Source organism: Syngnathus typhle, linkage group LG1 (genome assembly GCF_033458585.1).
Source record: "Syngnathus typhle isolate RoL2023-S1 ecotype Sweden linkage group LG1, RoL_Styp_1.0, whole genome shotgun sequence".
Classification (NCBI taxonomy): Eukaryota; Metazoa; Chordata; class Actinopteri; order Syngnathiformes; family Syngnathidae; genus Syngnathus; species Syngnathus typhle.
In genome coordinates this window covers 26,139,461-26,152,151 of record NC_083738.1, presented here as the reverse complement: position 1 = coordinate 26,152,151, position 12,691 = coordinate 26,139,461, and the positions used below count along the sequence as shown (strand labels likewise).

At 42.8% G+C, this 12,691-nt stretch overlaps 1 protein-coding gene across 3 annotated transcripts in view; it reads right to left on the bottom strand.

Moving 5' to 3' along the window:
* col4a6 (collagen, type IV, alpha 6) overlaps nucleotides 1–12,691 on the bottom strand; it is a 40,357-nt gene that overhangs the window by 16,009 nt on the left and 11,657 nt on the right. For all 3 annotated transcript variants that reach the window (XM_061295545.1, XM_061295614.1, XM_061295687.1), the window contains exon 4: nucleotides 2,755–2,832. In XM_061295545.1, the coding sequence (XP_061151529.1) occupies nucleotides 2,755–2,832 (78 nt within the window). The remainder of the gene's footprint in view (nucleotides 1–2,754; nucleotides 2,833–12,691) is intronic.

Sequence of the window (12,691 nt, the reverse complement as noted above, 5' to 3'; positions counted from 1 at the left end):
GTCTACGTGTTGCTGCAGGTTTGTTTTAAATACCGCTCGCTTTTAAAACAGCCACTATTGATCAATGCTAACTGTTAGCACGTCCATTTCGTAATGATAGCCGGCAAACAACTACGCAAACTTTCCAAAGTCAACATTCAGTACATGAATGTCATGTTTGTTTTTAGTGACACGTCAGGTCACGTCTTGACAACCTACATTTCGTTTCACGACGCAATTTGTCAGCTTTCACCAAACACTTTTACATTTTGAATACGTTAAATATTTAAAAATGTTGATGCTGACCCGTTTCGTAGCAGAACAATTTAATTTCCAAAACACCTCGGATCACGGGATAATCTTATAGGATAATCTTATAACACATGAAATAATCTGGCATTTGTGAGCTAGCACGCACCAATTTGGACATAGCACAAATTTACGCGCGCAGAAATATAATTGCACAGACACGAATATGCGCCCCCGAGTTGTAAGAGTCGAGGAGTGCCGACATGTTTAACGACCACACTCAGCTTTTGTGGAGTTCGGGACCTCTGAATGGATCGTAAATTGCCGATATCAGCGAGAGACTGCAAAATCACTGCTAATAAGCAGTCTTGCGCATTCCTGCACGTGTGTAAACTTTTGCGTGCGTGTTTGTGTTGAGAAAGTCAGAGGTGATTTCACTCCAGTGTCGACATGCGCCTTTTTTTTATTTCCATTCAATGCACGCTCAGCCCTACGTCATTTCTTCCCATTCATTGCAACGTTTCTCAATGCAGAGGAAAAAGTTTTCAGAGATGCTTGAAATGACGTTTCAAATAGGTTGCAATACCCGGGTAAGCCACGCGAGGGCAGTAGAGTGCATCAGAAGAGGCCATTCAGCAGGCAGGAAAAGCCACTCGGTGCATTTTGCTGCTTGATTCTTTGCGTTTGCGTGCGCGTGTTAAATTACTTCACACATTTTTCCTCCTTTCAGGATCACACTCGCACTGGCACACACAATTTCTCTCTCACACACACCTATTCACGTGCACTCTCACAAACATTCTCTGGCACACACACGCACACTCTCAAACTCATTCCCTCACATACTCACACATGCATTTTTTTAATAGGATTTATTAGATAATAGACCATCACACACACACACACACACACACACACACTCAATCACAATCGCCCAGTCACGCGCATGCACGCGTACACTCTGTCTCTCCTATGCGGAAGTGTGTATTTGTGTCTGTCATCGTTTTCCGCCATTTTTACACACACGAGTGTGTTTATAAGAAGCCTTTCAGGGACATGGAGGAAAAAAAAAAAAAAAAGCCCTTCACCTCAAAAGGCTGATAACATGCCATGGAGGGGCCCCAACTGCATGTGTCTGAGCCGGGGAAAAAATGTTTGGATGAAAGACTGCGGCTGATAAGACTCCCCTGTACATTAGTGTGTACATCACGACACAAACGACACACAAACACACAGAAGAGTAGCCATGCATATAGCTCACACACACACGGAATGAGCGATGGGGCGGTTATATTGAAAGTAGATCAAAGTCATCATTCATGCTTGCCCGGTACTGCTGCCAACTTTCATTATCTGGATGCAATCGGAGCCATTGTGTGCATGCGTTTAATACGGCAAGCCTCACTCTTGCTTTTTTTTTTTTTTTGCACACAAAAACGTAACTCACAGAACTCTAAAGAGATGCTGATTTATATCGAGGGAGCCTATAGAGAGGTTTTATTGCTCTTATGCCCTTATTTTGAAGTCGCCCCCCCCCTCCCCTCATCCATGACGGTCTGTTTAGTCTTCTTTAACGCTCCATCCTTGTGTCAATAAATGCAAAGGCTTAGTTGTTTTAACTTGGCGCAAGTTATTTTGCTGGGGCGCTTTGGTTGACTTCAAGAATGATCTCTTCGGCCTTTGCTGTTGACCCAGCGGGAGAGGATGTTTTCAGATCAAATGAATCCAACATGGCACCCATAGTATAAATAAAGATCTAAAGACCCTCTTCGGAAGGCAAAGCCCCCTCGGCTGTTCATAATGAGAAGCCAACAGCACATCTGGATTGCGTCTCTTTGGTGTGTTTGGACATCACCTGGGGGAACGGACCCTCCCTCTCCCAGGAATCAGCAATGGATTCACAGCTAATGTCACCACGTTAGCCCCCCCCCCCCCCCCCCGTTTACTGCCTAACGAAAACTTCTCTAGCTAGCTGCTTTCGAGTATAGTTGAAGGAAATGACCTTAAAATAAAAATGTTAGCTGTTATATATAAACCAAAAAAAAAAAAAGTTTCTCCAATTCACGTTTTGGGATTTGATTGATTTTTCCTTATACTAAAGCAGCTTTTAAAAAACTAAATAAAGTTAAAAAAAATTAAAATAAAGAGAATACGTTTCCACTTTTTAAATTCAAGTTCTTCCAGCAAGTGCAAATTAAGCCGCTTGTATAATTAATATATAATATATATTAATATAGGAATATAAATAGAAATAAAATATAAATTAAAAAAAAGAATAAAACAAAAACATGTAAAAATAATATAAATAAATATCTAACAATAATGTAATCATTTCTGACAATGACAGTTAAAGGTGAGTTAGCAACAGGAGCCATATCATTTCGCCTGAAGTGGCTGGGCGTCGCTGATATTTAACAAAAGTGGTGTATGGTGGCGAGCAGGTACAGTAAGTGTAGCCTTTCGCTGTCAGACGGTAATTGTTGTTGCTGGATGTGAACAGCAAAAAAAAAAAAAAAAAAGACTCACCCTCGCTCCCTTTTCTGGGTTGCACCTGCATCCTCGGCTGCAGTCCAAACCGAAACACGGCTCGTTGGAATTGTCCCCCTGCGCACACAAACAAGTGGACAGCTCATTTTCCGTTCAAGATTTGATCGCCGTCGTATCGTTTTTTGTCCTCTGCTCCGCAGAGCATCTTATGAAACTTTTGCATCTTATAAACTCGCAGTGAACTACAGATTAACCTCAGGGTGGCATTCCTGAGAAAGCTCGCAAACATCACACAGCGCTTTCAGACTTGATCGGAGGCATAAAGAAGGCTTTGATAAGATGACATGTGAGTGACAAAAGATCATGTGAAGTATACATTAGGCCTCTGTTCACGTTGGGCCTCACAGTGAGCGGCTGATGACTAAAAATGTCCATTTAAACTCCCCACCGAGAATTTGAACAACACCTCGGTATGAACGTATGGCCCGATGTTGTTTCTGAGTCCATTGGGGGTCAAAGGTGGCCCTCCAGCATGATCTGGGGATGAAAGGAGAGGTGGAGGGCACTGGTGGGACATGCTGGTGGGATGAAGGTTATGAGAAAATAAGGTGGCGATGTGTTTTTAGTCTTTATAACAAGCTGGGTCAAGACCTTTCTGGACTCCCATAAGTCAACGTAAGCTAGTCTAGAACGCACATAAAAAGGCCTGGGGAAAAAAATGGCAGCTATCAGTTCAGGACATATGAGTTTTTAACCGCTGGAGCTCATTGACTAGAGATACAAGCTGGTAATTGTGAGCAATTTTTCCAAATTGACTGACAATATATTCTTTATCTTCTGAGAAGAATGACTGATATTAGTGGCGTACTGACGAGCCGAGTGTTGTTGAAACATCTCGATGAGGCCGTTTGATGAAAAAAACGTTCACCCTTTATAATCAAAGATATCATCGATAAAAGATTGAAGAATAAAAACAAAATGACTAAATGATAGAACATTCTGCATTTCTGAAAACCCAAATTATAACACAATATTATGGAGTCTTTGTTTTCTTCATCAAAATACACAATACAACCATTGTTTGCTGTTTTGGGAAGGAAATCAATGTTTTAGGCAAGTTAAAGTGCATTTTAATGAGTTTAAAAAGATTTGTCTTTCTATATTGGGAGGGGGGGGGCTCATTTCACAGTTGAGAGCAACGAGCAACAAGGTGTGTGTTTGTCCCCATTAACAATTACCTTAAGATTACTGGCATGTGACGATGGAGGGGAGCGGATAATATGCAACGAGGAAAAGTTTGGCACAATGCCTGGGTGGTGGTGGTGGTGGGGGTGGGGAGGGGGCGGGGGCGGGGTCAGCGGTGCAGGTCCGAGCCTCGCTCCCTCTGATCTCCTCAACTCTTCTAATCACGATGACAGAAGGAGGCCAAGAAAATGAGCCTGGGAACGGAGACTTTTTGGGCTCACAGTCAGAGAATACCGGACGCAGGAATGTTGATTTCACGTCCTTCCTTTTTTTTTTTTTTTTTTTTAAACAATATTACTTATTTTCTAAGTGGCACCATTTGATCCCCATACGTGCAAACAATTCCCGACGTAGGACGGCTGGGCTTATGTCACATTGTCCTTGGAGTGATTAGCGAGGCCTGAGGTGGGGGTTAGGGACGTGCAAAAGACACTGATCCTCATCCAGGCGCTGCTGTCCACACCCGGACTTGAAAGTGAAGGATCAGACGAGCAAATGGACGCTAAGCCCCGCAGAACCTGAGGCAGAACACACTGAACGGATCAATCCGGATGTATTATTTATCCTTAAAGTTACATCAAATTAACAGCACGTTTTGTTTTTTGTCCTTTTCTTATACAACCTAAAATGAAATGCTTATGATTAACTCGTTCAGTGCCATTGACGGTTATAGACGTCAAAGTCACTGCCAAAGTGAATGAGTAAATAAAAATAAAATAAATAGCATTGCAAATTCTTGGAATGCAGTAAAGCAGCAACTTAAAATTATTGATGTTACCTTGATTTTTTTTTCCCCCATTAGCTTGATTATTTATTTATTTTTACCATTGCGCACCTTTCATTCCAACGATTGAAACAAATCTGTCTGCTTGAGAAGCAACTCGGGCATCATGTTGACTTAGAACAAAATGAAGCCAATATTTCTCCCGCTGATAAATTTCCTGATAAAACACTGACACGACTGAGCAGGCCTCTGCTACGTTTGTCATCTTTATGCTCTGCATCATTCAGCAGGCGATAAAGCCATCCGATCTATCTGCTGTGCTCGCTCGCGCTCTACTGTCCAAACAGTCGTGCGTGCAGGACGCTGTGCATGTCTTCTACCGCTTCTTCTTCTAACATCTGAGCGGGAGCTTGCGGATGACAGTCAACGCCTCAACTTGCCCGCTTGTTGCTATAGGCTCTGCAGATGTTATCATGATGTCTCAGGTTACCCCCCCACAAAAAAAAAAAAGTCACAGAGCCATATAGCGGCGAGCATGTAGCATGATGAGACATGAGTGTTTATTGTGGAAGGGAGGGGGGGGGGGGAATAAAGATGATGGAATTCCTTATTGGGAAGTGAGGTTAGAAGGTGAAGGCTGTGATTGGGAGGGAAGTGTTACTTCCAATTTCTCTGCAAATTTGTCAGTAATTTGCAGTGTATGTCTGCTTAAAGCCAGATTGTTACGACATTTTTAATGTCATAGAATTGATGCCCTAGTTTTCTTAAGATTGGATTTTTGACAATTTTCGTACTCTAAATTTTGTCACCGTTTGTTTTTTCTAAAAATGAGTGATTTGGCCGTTTGTTTCCTGGAAGGGATGAGCGTGCATTCAAAAAATACCGTTAAAGTTGAGTATCATGAAAGAAGGATCAGATTTTGACAAAGTCAAAACTAGCTTGAGGCTAGTTAATAGAGTTGTTAATAAAATCTTAAAATATGAAAGATATTCATAAGATTAGAGAAAATCCAATTAAGATTACCTGTAAAAAAAAAAAAAAATTCATTTCAGGTTCATATGTAAATTTCAATTATTTTGCGACTATGCAATAAAGACAAGAAATGTGCAAAAAAGGGGAAAACATCATCTTTGATCTTCCTTTCCTCCCTTTTCTCAAATCTCCCTTATCACATCCCTTCCTCTTCCTCCTCTCAACCCTCATCCTCCTCTTCTTCCCCGCTCCGTGTGTGACCCTGACATCCGCGGCGGGAGATTAACCAGCTGTGTTTGGCCGTGCGGCGGCGTTTCCGCTTTACTGTTTATTCCATATGCAGGCTCGCGTGCGTCCCAGTTCCCGGAAGCGGGGCCACCCAGCACGAGTCGCGTTTGAGAACAAAATGTTGGACGCTGACCTGCTGTCGCACGGAAAATTATCGCTACATTACTCACACCACCAAACACCTTCCATCCAAATTTCAACTTTGACCCTAATATTGTGTTTAAAAAAAAAAAGAAGATAATTCCATTGCCAGGAGGATCAAACATTGCTATTAGACAGGATTAGCAAACAACCTGCCCGGCCTTGCTCACACTCTCGCCGCTCCATGTGGATGCGCCTCTGTAGTATTTCAACTATTTCAACGTGATTTTCGGAGCCCAAAATGAAGCAATGCGAGAACGGGCATGCCGGATAAATGCTTTATGTTTCCACTAAAAGTCCTCGAGTAAGTTCAAGCAGTGCGTTCGCCGCCCAAGGCAAATTAATCCTGTTTGAAGTAAAAGAGGATAATTGATTTTTGTTTCTATCCAATCATATTTCAGCCTCTGTGCGTTGCCATGTCAATCAAATCTCCCCTGAGCGTCACTCACGTAACTTCATTAGTGAATAGTTTTATTAGCTAATCCTGACAATAAATCCCGCATTTTAGCGCACCTGCTTGGCGGAATTACAGTCCCAAGACCATTTGGAAGTAATAAAAAGAGTGTTCATCGAAATGAATCATGTAGATGTTGCTACTATCTGTGGATTTATAGCCCTGCAAGTAAACATGCCTGCTCTGTTTGAGCATCGGTCGCTAACGTTTAGCTAACGGTGGATTATTAGGCCGATGAATCAAGCTCCTCAACACTGTTGATAAAACAAACTTTAAATCCAAGCATAAATGTTAAGACAGAGTCTGACTAAACATTAAGTGCGAACATTTCCCCGAGTCTACTTCTGTGAAAGAATATAAATCTACAGAGGAGTAAATTTTATCTCCATTTTGTGGTCAAGACAACAAGATGTACGATGCGCTATATTAGCTCATTAGCGTAGCACGTTGTTGACGTCAACGGGATACAAAATAATAGATGGCAAATTTTTTGGTTTGCATCCTTTCCTTACATTTCCCCGTTATTAATCGATTTTATTTTGTGGAGCAACGCTAAATCCGACACAGCCGCGGTTTCTTTGCATTTTTTTTTTTTTTTTTGGACACAGTTCCGTGAAGCGATGTGTTGTGATAACTACCCCCGCTTTCTCCCGCATCTCTGAAGGGGGGGAACGAGGGGGAGTGCGTCTGAACTGAGGAGGCGGACAATAGAGACGAAATGCACCAGAGGCGTCAGACGCGGGATGAAAAGAAAGTGTAATGGCAGACAGATGGGACTGAAAGGAGAAGAAAAGCGGAGGAATTGGTGACACTGCCACCTCCAACGGGAGGTACGGTTTCACTTGCGTCTCCGATTTACTCCCCCCGCGGGAGTTGGGAGTGTTTACAATGACGAGGGAAGCCGTACAAGTATTTGGGCACTAAAGAAGGAACAACAAAGGGATGGAAGCAAAGTCGTCCCAAAACAAGACTTTGCTTACTCGGCCTGCACCGTGCCTGACCCGCTGACCTCGCCAGAGCCTATTTTTAGCAACGAACCTGCCACCCCTTTCTTCAAAAGTATCATTTAAAAAAAAACACACAAAAGCAAGGACGGACACCAGCCGACATATTTTCCGTGTATTTCCGACTGATCTGTGTGTGCGATGCCGCCCCACACGCACACACTGACGAATTCCACACCCGTCGGTGGAAAGTAAACACACATTTCTGGCACTGCCGCCACACACCGTACAGATGTTCAGTGGGCTTGTTATGGGGAGAGCCCGCCACCGCGGAAGCCCCCACTTTGGCCACAGGGGGCGACAGAGAGGAAATTCGCCTTGGCTTATTTGATGTCTCTCCATGACTTAATATAGGCAAGTCTGCGTAGAAGCAAACGTTTTAAATGCAAAGGTACTGTATACATACATTACTTACAAAAACTCTTGAGCCCTCTCCAGCATGTGCACTTCAAGGCTACGCTGCTCACAGGCAAATAACCATATATGGTCAAACCCCCCCCACTCACATTAAAACAACTCAGCACCTCGAGAGAAACCATGAAGAGCACTCCGAAGGTTGTCTGCGGGATTTTGCATTAAATGTGTTCTAATGATTACAAGTGTTTAGCCATCTACAGAGCTGCAAACAAAAGTATTGGGAAAGTGTTTAATCATTATTTAAGGGCATACATTGTGGATTGTGTGGTGGCGAGCAAGCGCTCATCCACTGGAACAGATTCAGGAAGACAAGTTAAACAAAAACCAGCGTGGCTGACGTGACAGACCTTGGTTTTTTCCCCCCTAAATTCCTTGAAAATGAATTAATTGAGAATTGTGAGTGTTACAAATGTTACAATAGCTATAAATGACATAGTGAAATGCTGTAATATTGGACGTTCTTTGCAGAGGATAAAGAATATATACCTGTGAGTATTGTTATATGATCTGTCTGCTACTAGCCATGCTAACTATTAGCGTGCCACTTTGCATTAATCACTTGAGTTAATCCAGGCAGATGGTTTTTTTTTACGACAATGGTGCCTATAACGACAAATTGCCCATTAAAGTGAGTGATGCAGAGGTATGAAAAGAGAATATTTCAGCGTGCTACAACAAAACATGAAGCACCCCAGCAGTCCAACAGTATGGGGAAACATCTTTGCTACCTGGAGGCAAGACTCACTTGGTATTTTGGGTGATTAAAGAAAAAGAAAAAAAAACTGAATCTGGATGGAGTAGACGTTGGCGCCACATGTTCTGAAATGTTTGTTGGGATAGGGACGGGGGGGGTGGGTCGAGGTGGAAGAGGCGCAGGTGGGGTTGGGGAATCTGCCTTGTCTTTTATCCTGGAAATCGTGTTGCAGCAAGATTGGACAATAGCGTCTCATATAGGTGGATCAAAAAAGCTTGCACGCAACGCCAGCGAAAAAGAAATAGCACGTAAGGAGGAATGTGGGGGTTAGCGAGGTTATTGAGGAATCCGCGCACAAAGCAACGTGCAGATTCTTCTCGCCATCTCCTTTGCTTGACTAATCTTGATGAAAGGGTTCATTTAAGAGCGCCAGACTGAACGTGAAGTTATCGTAAAAGCGAGAGTTCCCAGAGTATTATTTGTCCGCATCCTGTCACCCCGTTTATTATGAGCACGGGATTTAGCGGCGTGGCCTCTTGGTATTTCGCTGGTATCTAGGTGCACCGCAATGCAAACAGCATGCGAGCGCCGTACCTCCTACACCCCCGGCGTTTAATCGCCCGGCCTCCGTAACGAGCGCATGGAGCCAGAAGAGGCCGTAGATCGCGCTAAACATGCCAAGGCGTCGCGCCTCTCTCGGGGGAAGGGGGTGTCGTTTCCATGTGAGAGACACAGGCATGTGTTTCGGGAAATTTAGGGTACCCCTCCTAGATGTGGGACATGTGTACTGTATACACACATATCTATCTATCTATCTATCTATCTATCTATCTATCTATCTATCTATCTATCTATCTATCTATCTATCTATCTATCTATCTATCTATCTATCTATCTATCTATCTATCTATCTATCTATCTATCTATCTATCTATCTATCTATCTATCTATCTATCTATCTGGGACATGTGTACTGTATACACACATATCTATCTATCTATCTATCTATCTATCTATCTATCTATCTATCTATCTATCTATCTATCTATCTATCTATCTATCTATCTATCTATCTATCTATCTATCTATCTATCTATCTATCTATCTATCTATCTATCTATCTATCTATCTATCTATCTATCTATCTATCTGGGAGATGTGTACTGTATACACACATCTATCTATCTATCTATCTATCTATCTATCTATCTATCTATCTATCTATCTATCTATCTATCTATCTATCTATCTATCTATCTATCTATCTATCTATCTATCTATCTATCTATCTATCTATCTATCTATCTATCTATCTATCTATACTATACATGTATATAATACACATTGTAGTTTAAGAACATTCCATTCATCCATGTGTCACCTCTAGAAAGCCACTGATGAGCGACCATTAAAACGTGAGCGCAAGATTGAAGTTTCCAGCATTTTCCAGCATCTTCCGACTTGTGTGAGCGTTCACCGAGTTGAAGCTCCTGCGGGCTAAACGGAGGCAATAAGAGAGCAGGTCATATCCTGTCTCCATGTTCTCATTTCTCGGAACAGGTGCGCTTGTTTTTTCAACCCAACAAGATATTCCCATGCAACAGATTTATTAAAGCAGGAATTTTATATATTATTTCCATGTGCCTTTTATGTTCTTTTCTCTGTTTACCCGTCGTAGTATCGGAGCATCTGCAAATACCTGGAACACTCGGTTTGATTTGACCTTGAAGTGGCTTTTGCATGACTGACATTTAACCGTCTCAGACTTGTCTTGCTGAAGCCCAAACTGAAAACTTGTCAGTGTTGCCCCCACAAGACTTACAGTTCTGCGCTGGTGCTGTTCAATACCTTCAAGAATGCGTCGCAGTGAGTTCGAGTCCGTGTTTGCGCGCGTTGGGCAACCTGAGTGAACTTTTAACCGCGAGCGTATTTTTATTAGCTCCATTAAGTCAGAACGCTCCGTGCCAAAGCAGAAGCGGAATCAGAACGCTTTGACACGCACATAACGGCTTCCTTAATGACTTCAATGTTGGGAAATAACATGAACCGAAACATTCGATTTCGTTAGCTTAATGTTATATGCTAGCTTAATTCATAGAATATGAAATGGCGGGTTTATGGAAATGACTGATGATGTTATTCCAGCCACCTGCTGATTATATTTCTTCACTCAACTCAAAATTTGGACTTGACTGCACACTTTAAAACGCAATCGCTTGAAGTTATAGCGAGGGCACAAATGATGAACTGCGACATAACGGGGAGTTCACTGCGCAGTGTATTTATTCAACATTCCTTAACGCAATCTGACTTGTGGTCATCGCATCGCTTCCACAATGCTGTCCCCCCCCGGCGCGGGACACAAATAAAAGATGAGCTGCTAGCGGGGGTGCAGAGCAACAAAGGAAGAGGGGCGCAGCGGGCGGCGAGGAGGGGCGCCGCTCGTTGATCAGGATTGCCTTGGTAATTTATGGCTTTTCATAGTGATGCAAAAAGGTCAATAAATTGAGTTGATGTGAGGCCTTGTGACTCGCTCCCACGTGAACGCACATGTAGGAAAGCTCCATATGGTCCACGGTCGAGGGGCAGCCATATTGTATGTGTGTGTGTGTCCATGACCTTTGCAGATAAAGACTTTTGACTCAATGTTGAAAGATATACGTGAAGATATACGATATAAGTGATATTTAAGATATATTTAAGATTTTTTTAAGAATGTGACACCTGCTGTGTTTTCAGTCTACCTTCGTCTGCTTCTCTCTTTTTTTGGCGCTCGGTTGAAAAAATAAGGCCGACCGGAGTTCTGACGTAAAAACGCACGAGGTGCGAAAGACGCGCCTTGCCAGACTGTTTCGACTACTCTGCTAATTTTACCCTTTATTTGCACTTTCCCGCCATTTTTTTGGCCATTTTGTTCATCGCGCATCACACCGAATTGCTTATTAATTGACTGCAGTGTCACCATTTTACCAATAGAGGGTGCTAATAAACTGTGAGGCTGTCATGACTGGAAGACAACGCCTACGTTAACGTGCAGTCAATAACCTTTTTAAAACCCGAATATTGTCTTTTTAAAGTCCATGTAGAGGCGCGCCAAAACTCAAACATTCCCTTAATCGTGTTTTTAAAATTCCGAATAAGATGATCTGATACCGTTCCCAGTCCCCAGACACCACTTTGCTCCATGTGAGGGGCTTAAGAGGCCCCGGGAGAGCCGTTTAAACCTGGTGACTTTGTAGGTCACAGGCCTGCTGGTGGCTACACTGACCACATTGCCTCGTGCTCATTGGAGCGTTAAATAAAGCTGAATAAAGAATGTAATATCAACGACAAGGAGAAAGCAGCCATCTCCATTGTGTACATCTCCTCATCTGCGGCCACTGTTTGGAGATAAGCAAGTGATGAAAAGATCATGGAATGAATCCAAGAGGATCTCACTTTTTTTTTTTCAGGTTTGCATTCGATTTGGAAGACTGAGATCGGGTTGCACGACAATATAGGCAGAACCTCTGAAAGCTTCACCGTTAGTTTTAGGGCGGTGGGGTTGTATGGATGCCTTTAGCATTAGCCGCTGGGGTAGAGTTACAGCTATGAATTAGCTTAACATCAAGTCGGACGGGAGGTTTGAATGGCCGCATTGTGAACGCCAAGGCGGCTCAGGTATTGTGATGGCTGAGGTCCCCTGTAACAAAGGACGATACCGATGACTTAGTTGGTGTCAAGTTGCTTTTTTCTTTTTTAAATTCTACACAAGCCATGAGAAAACTCAAGCATTACACTGTGCGGCTCAAAATGCAAAATACATCACGGTTGTATTCACCTGCAAAAATATCCAAGTGTGTTTTATGAGAGGAATTTGTTTTACTGTGTAGGTGAAAAGTATCATGGGAGCAAAGGTGTGCAGCGTGGGGGCGGATACATCGAGACCACCCTGGAAGAAAGGAGATTGCTGCCAGATTCCGTTCGTGTCGTTTATCATTTCCATTTTGGAAGATTTAGTTTGCGCAAGCTCAGCACTTTTGTCTTGTCAAAGCATG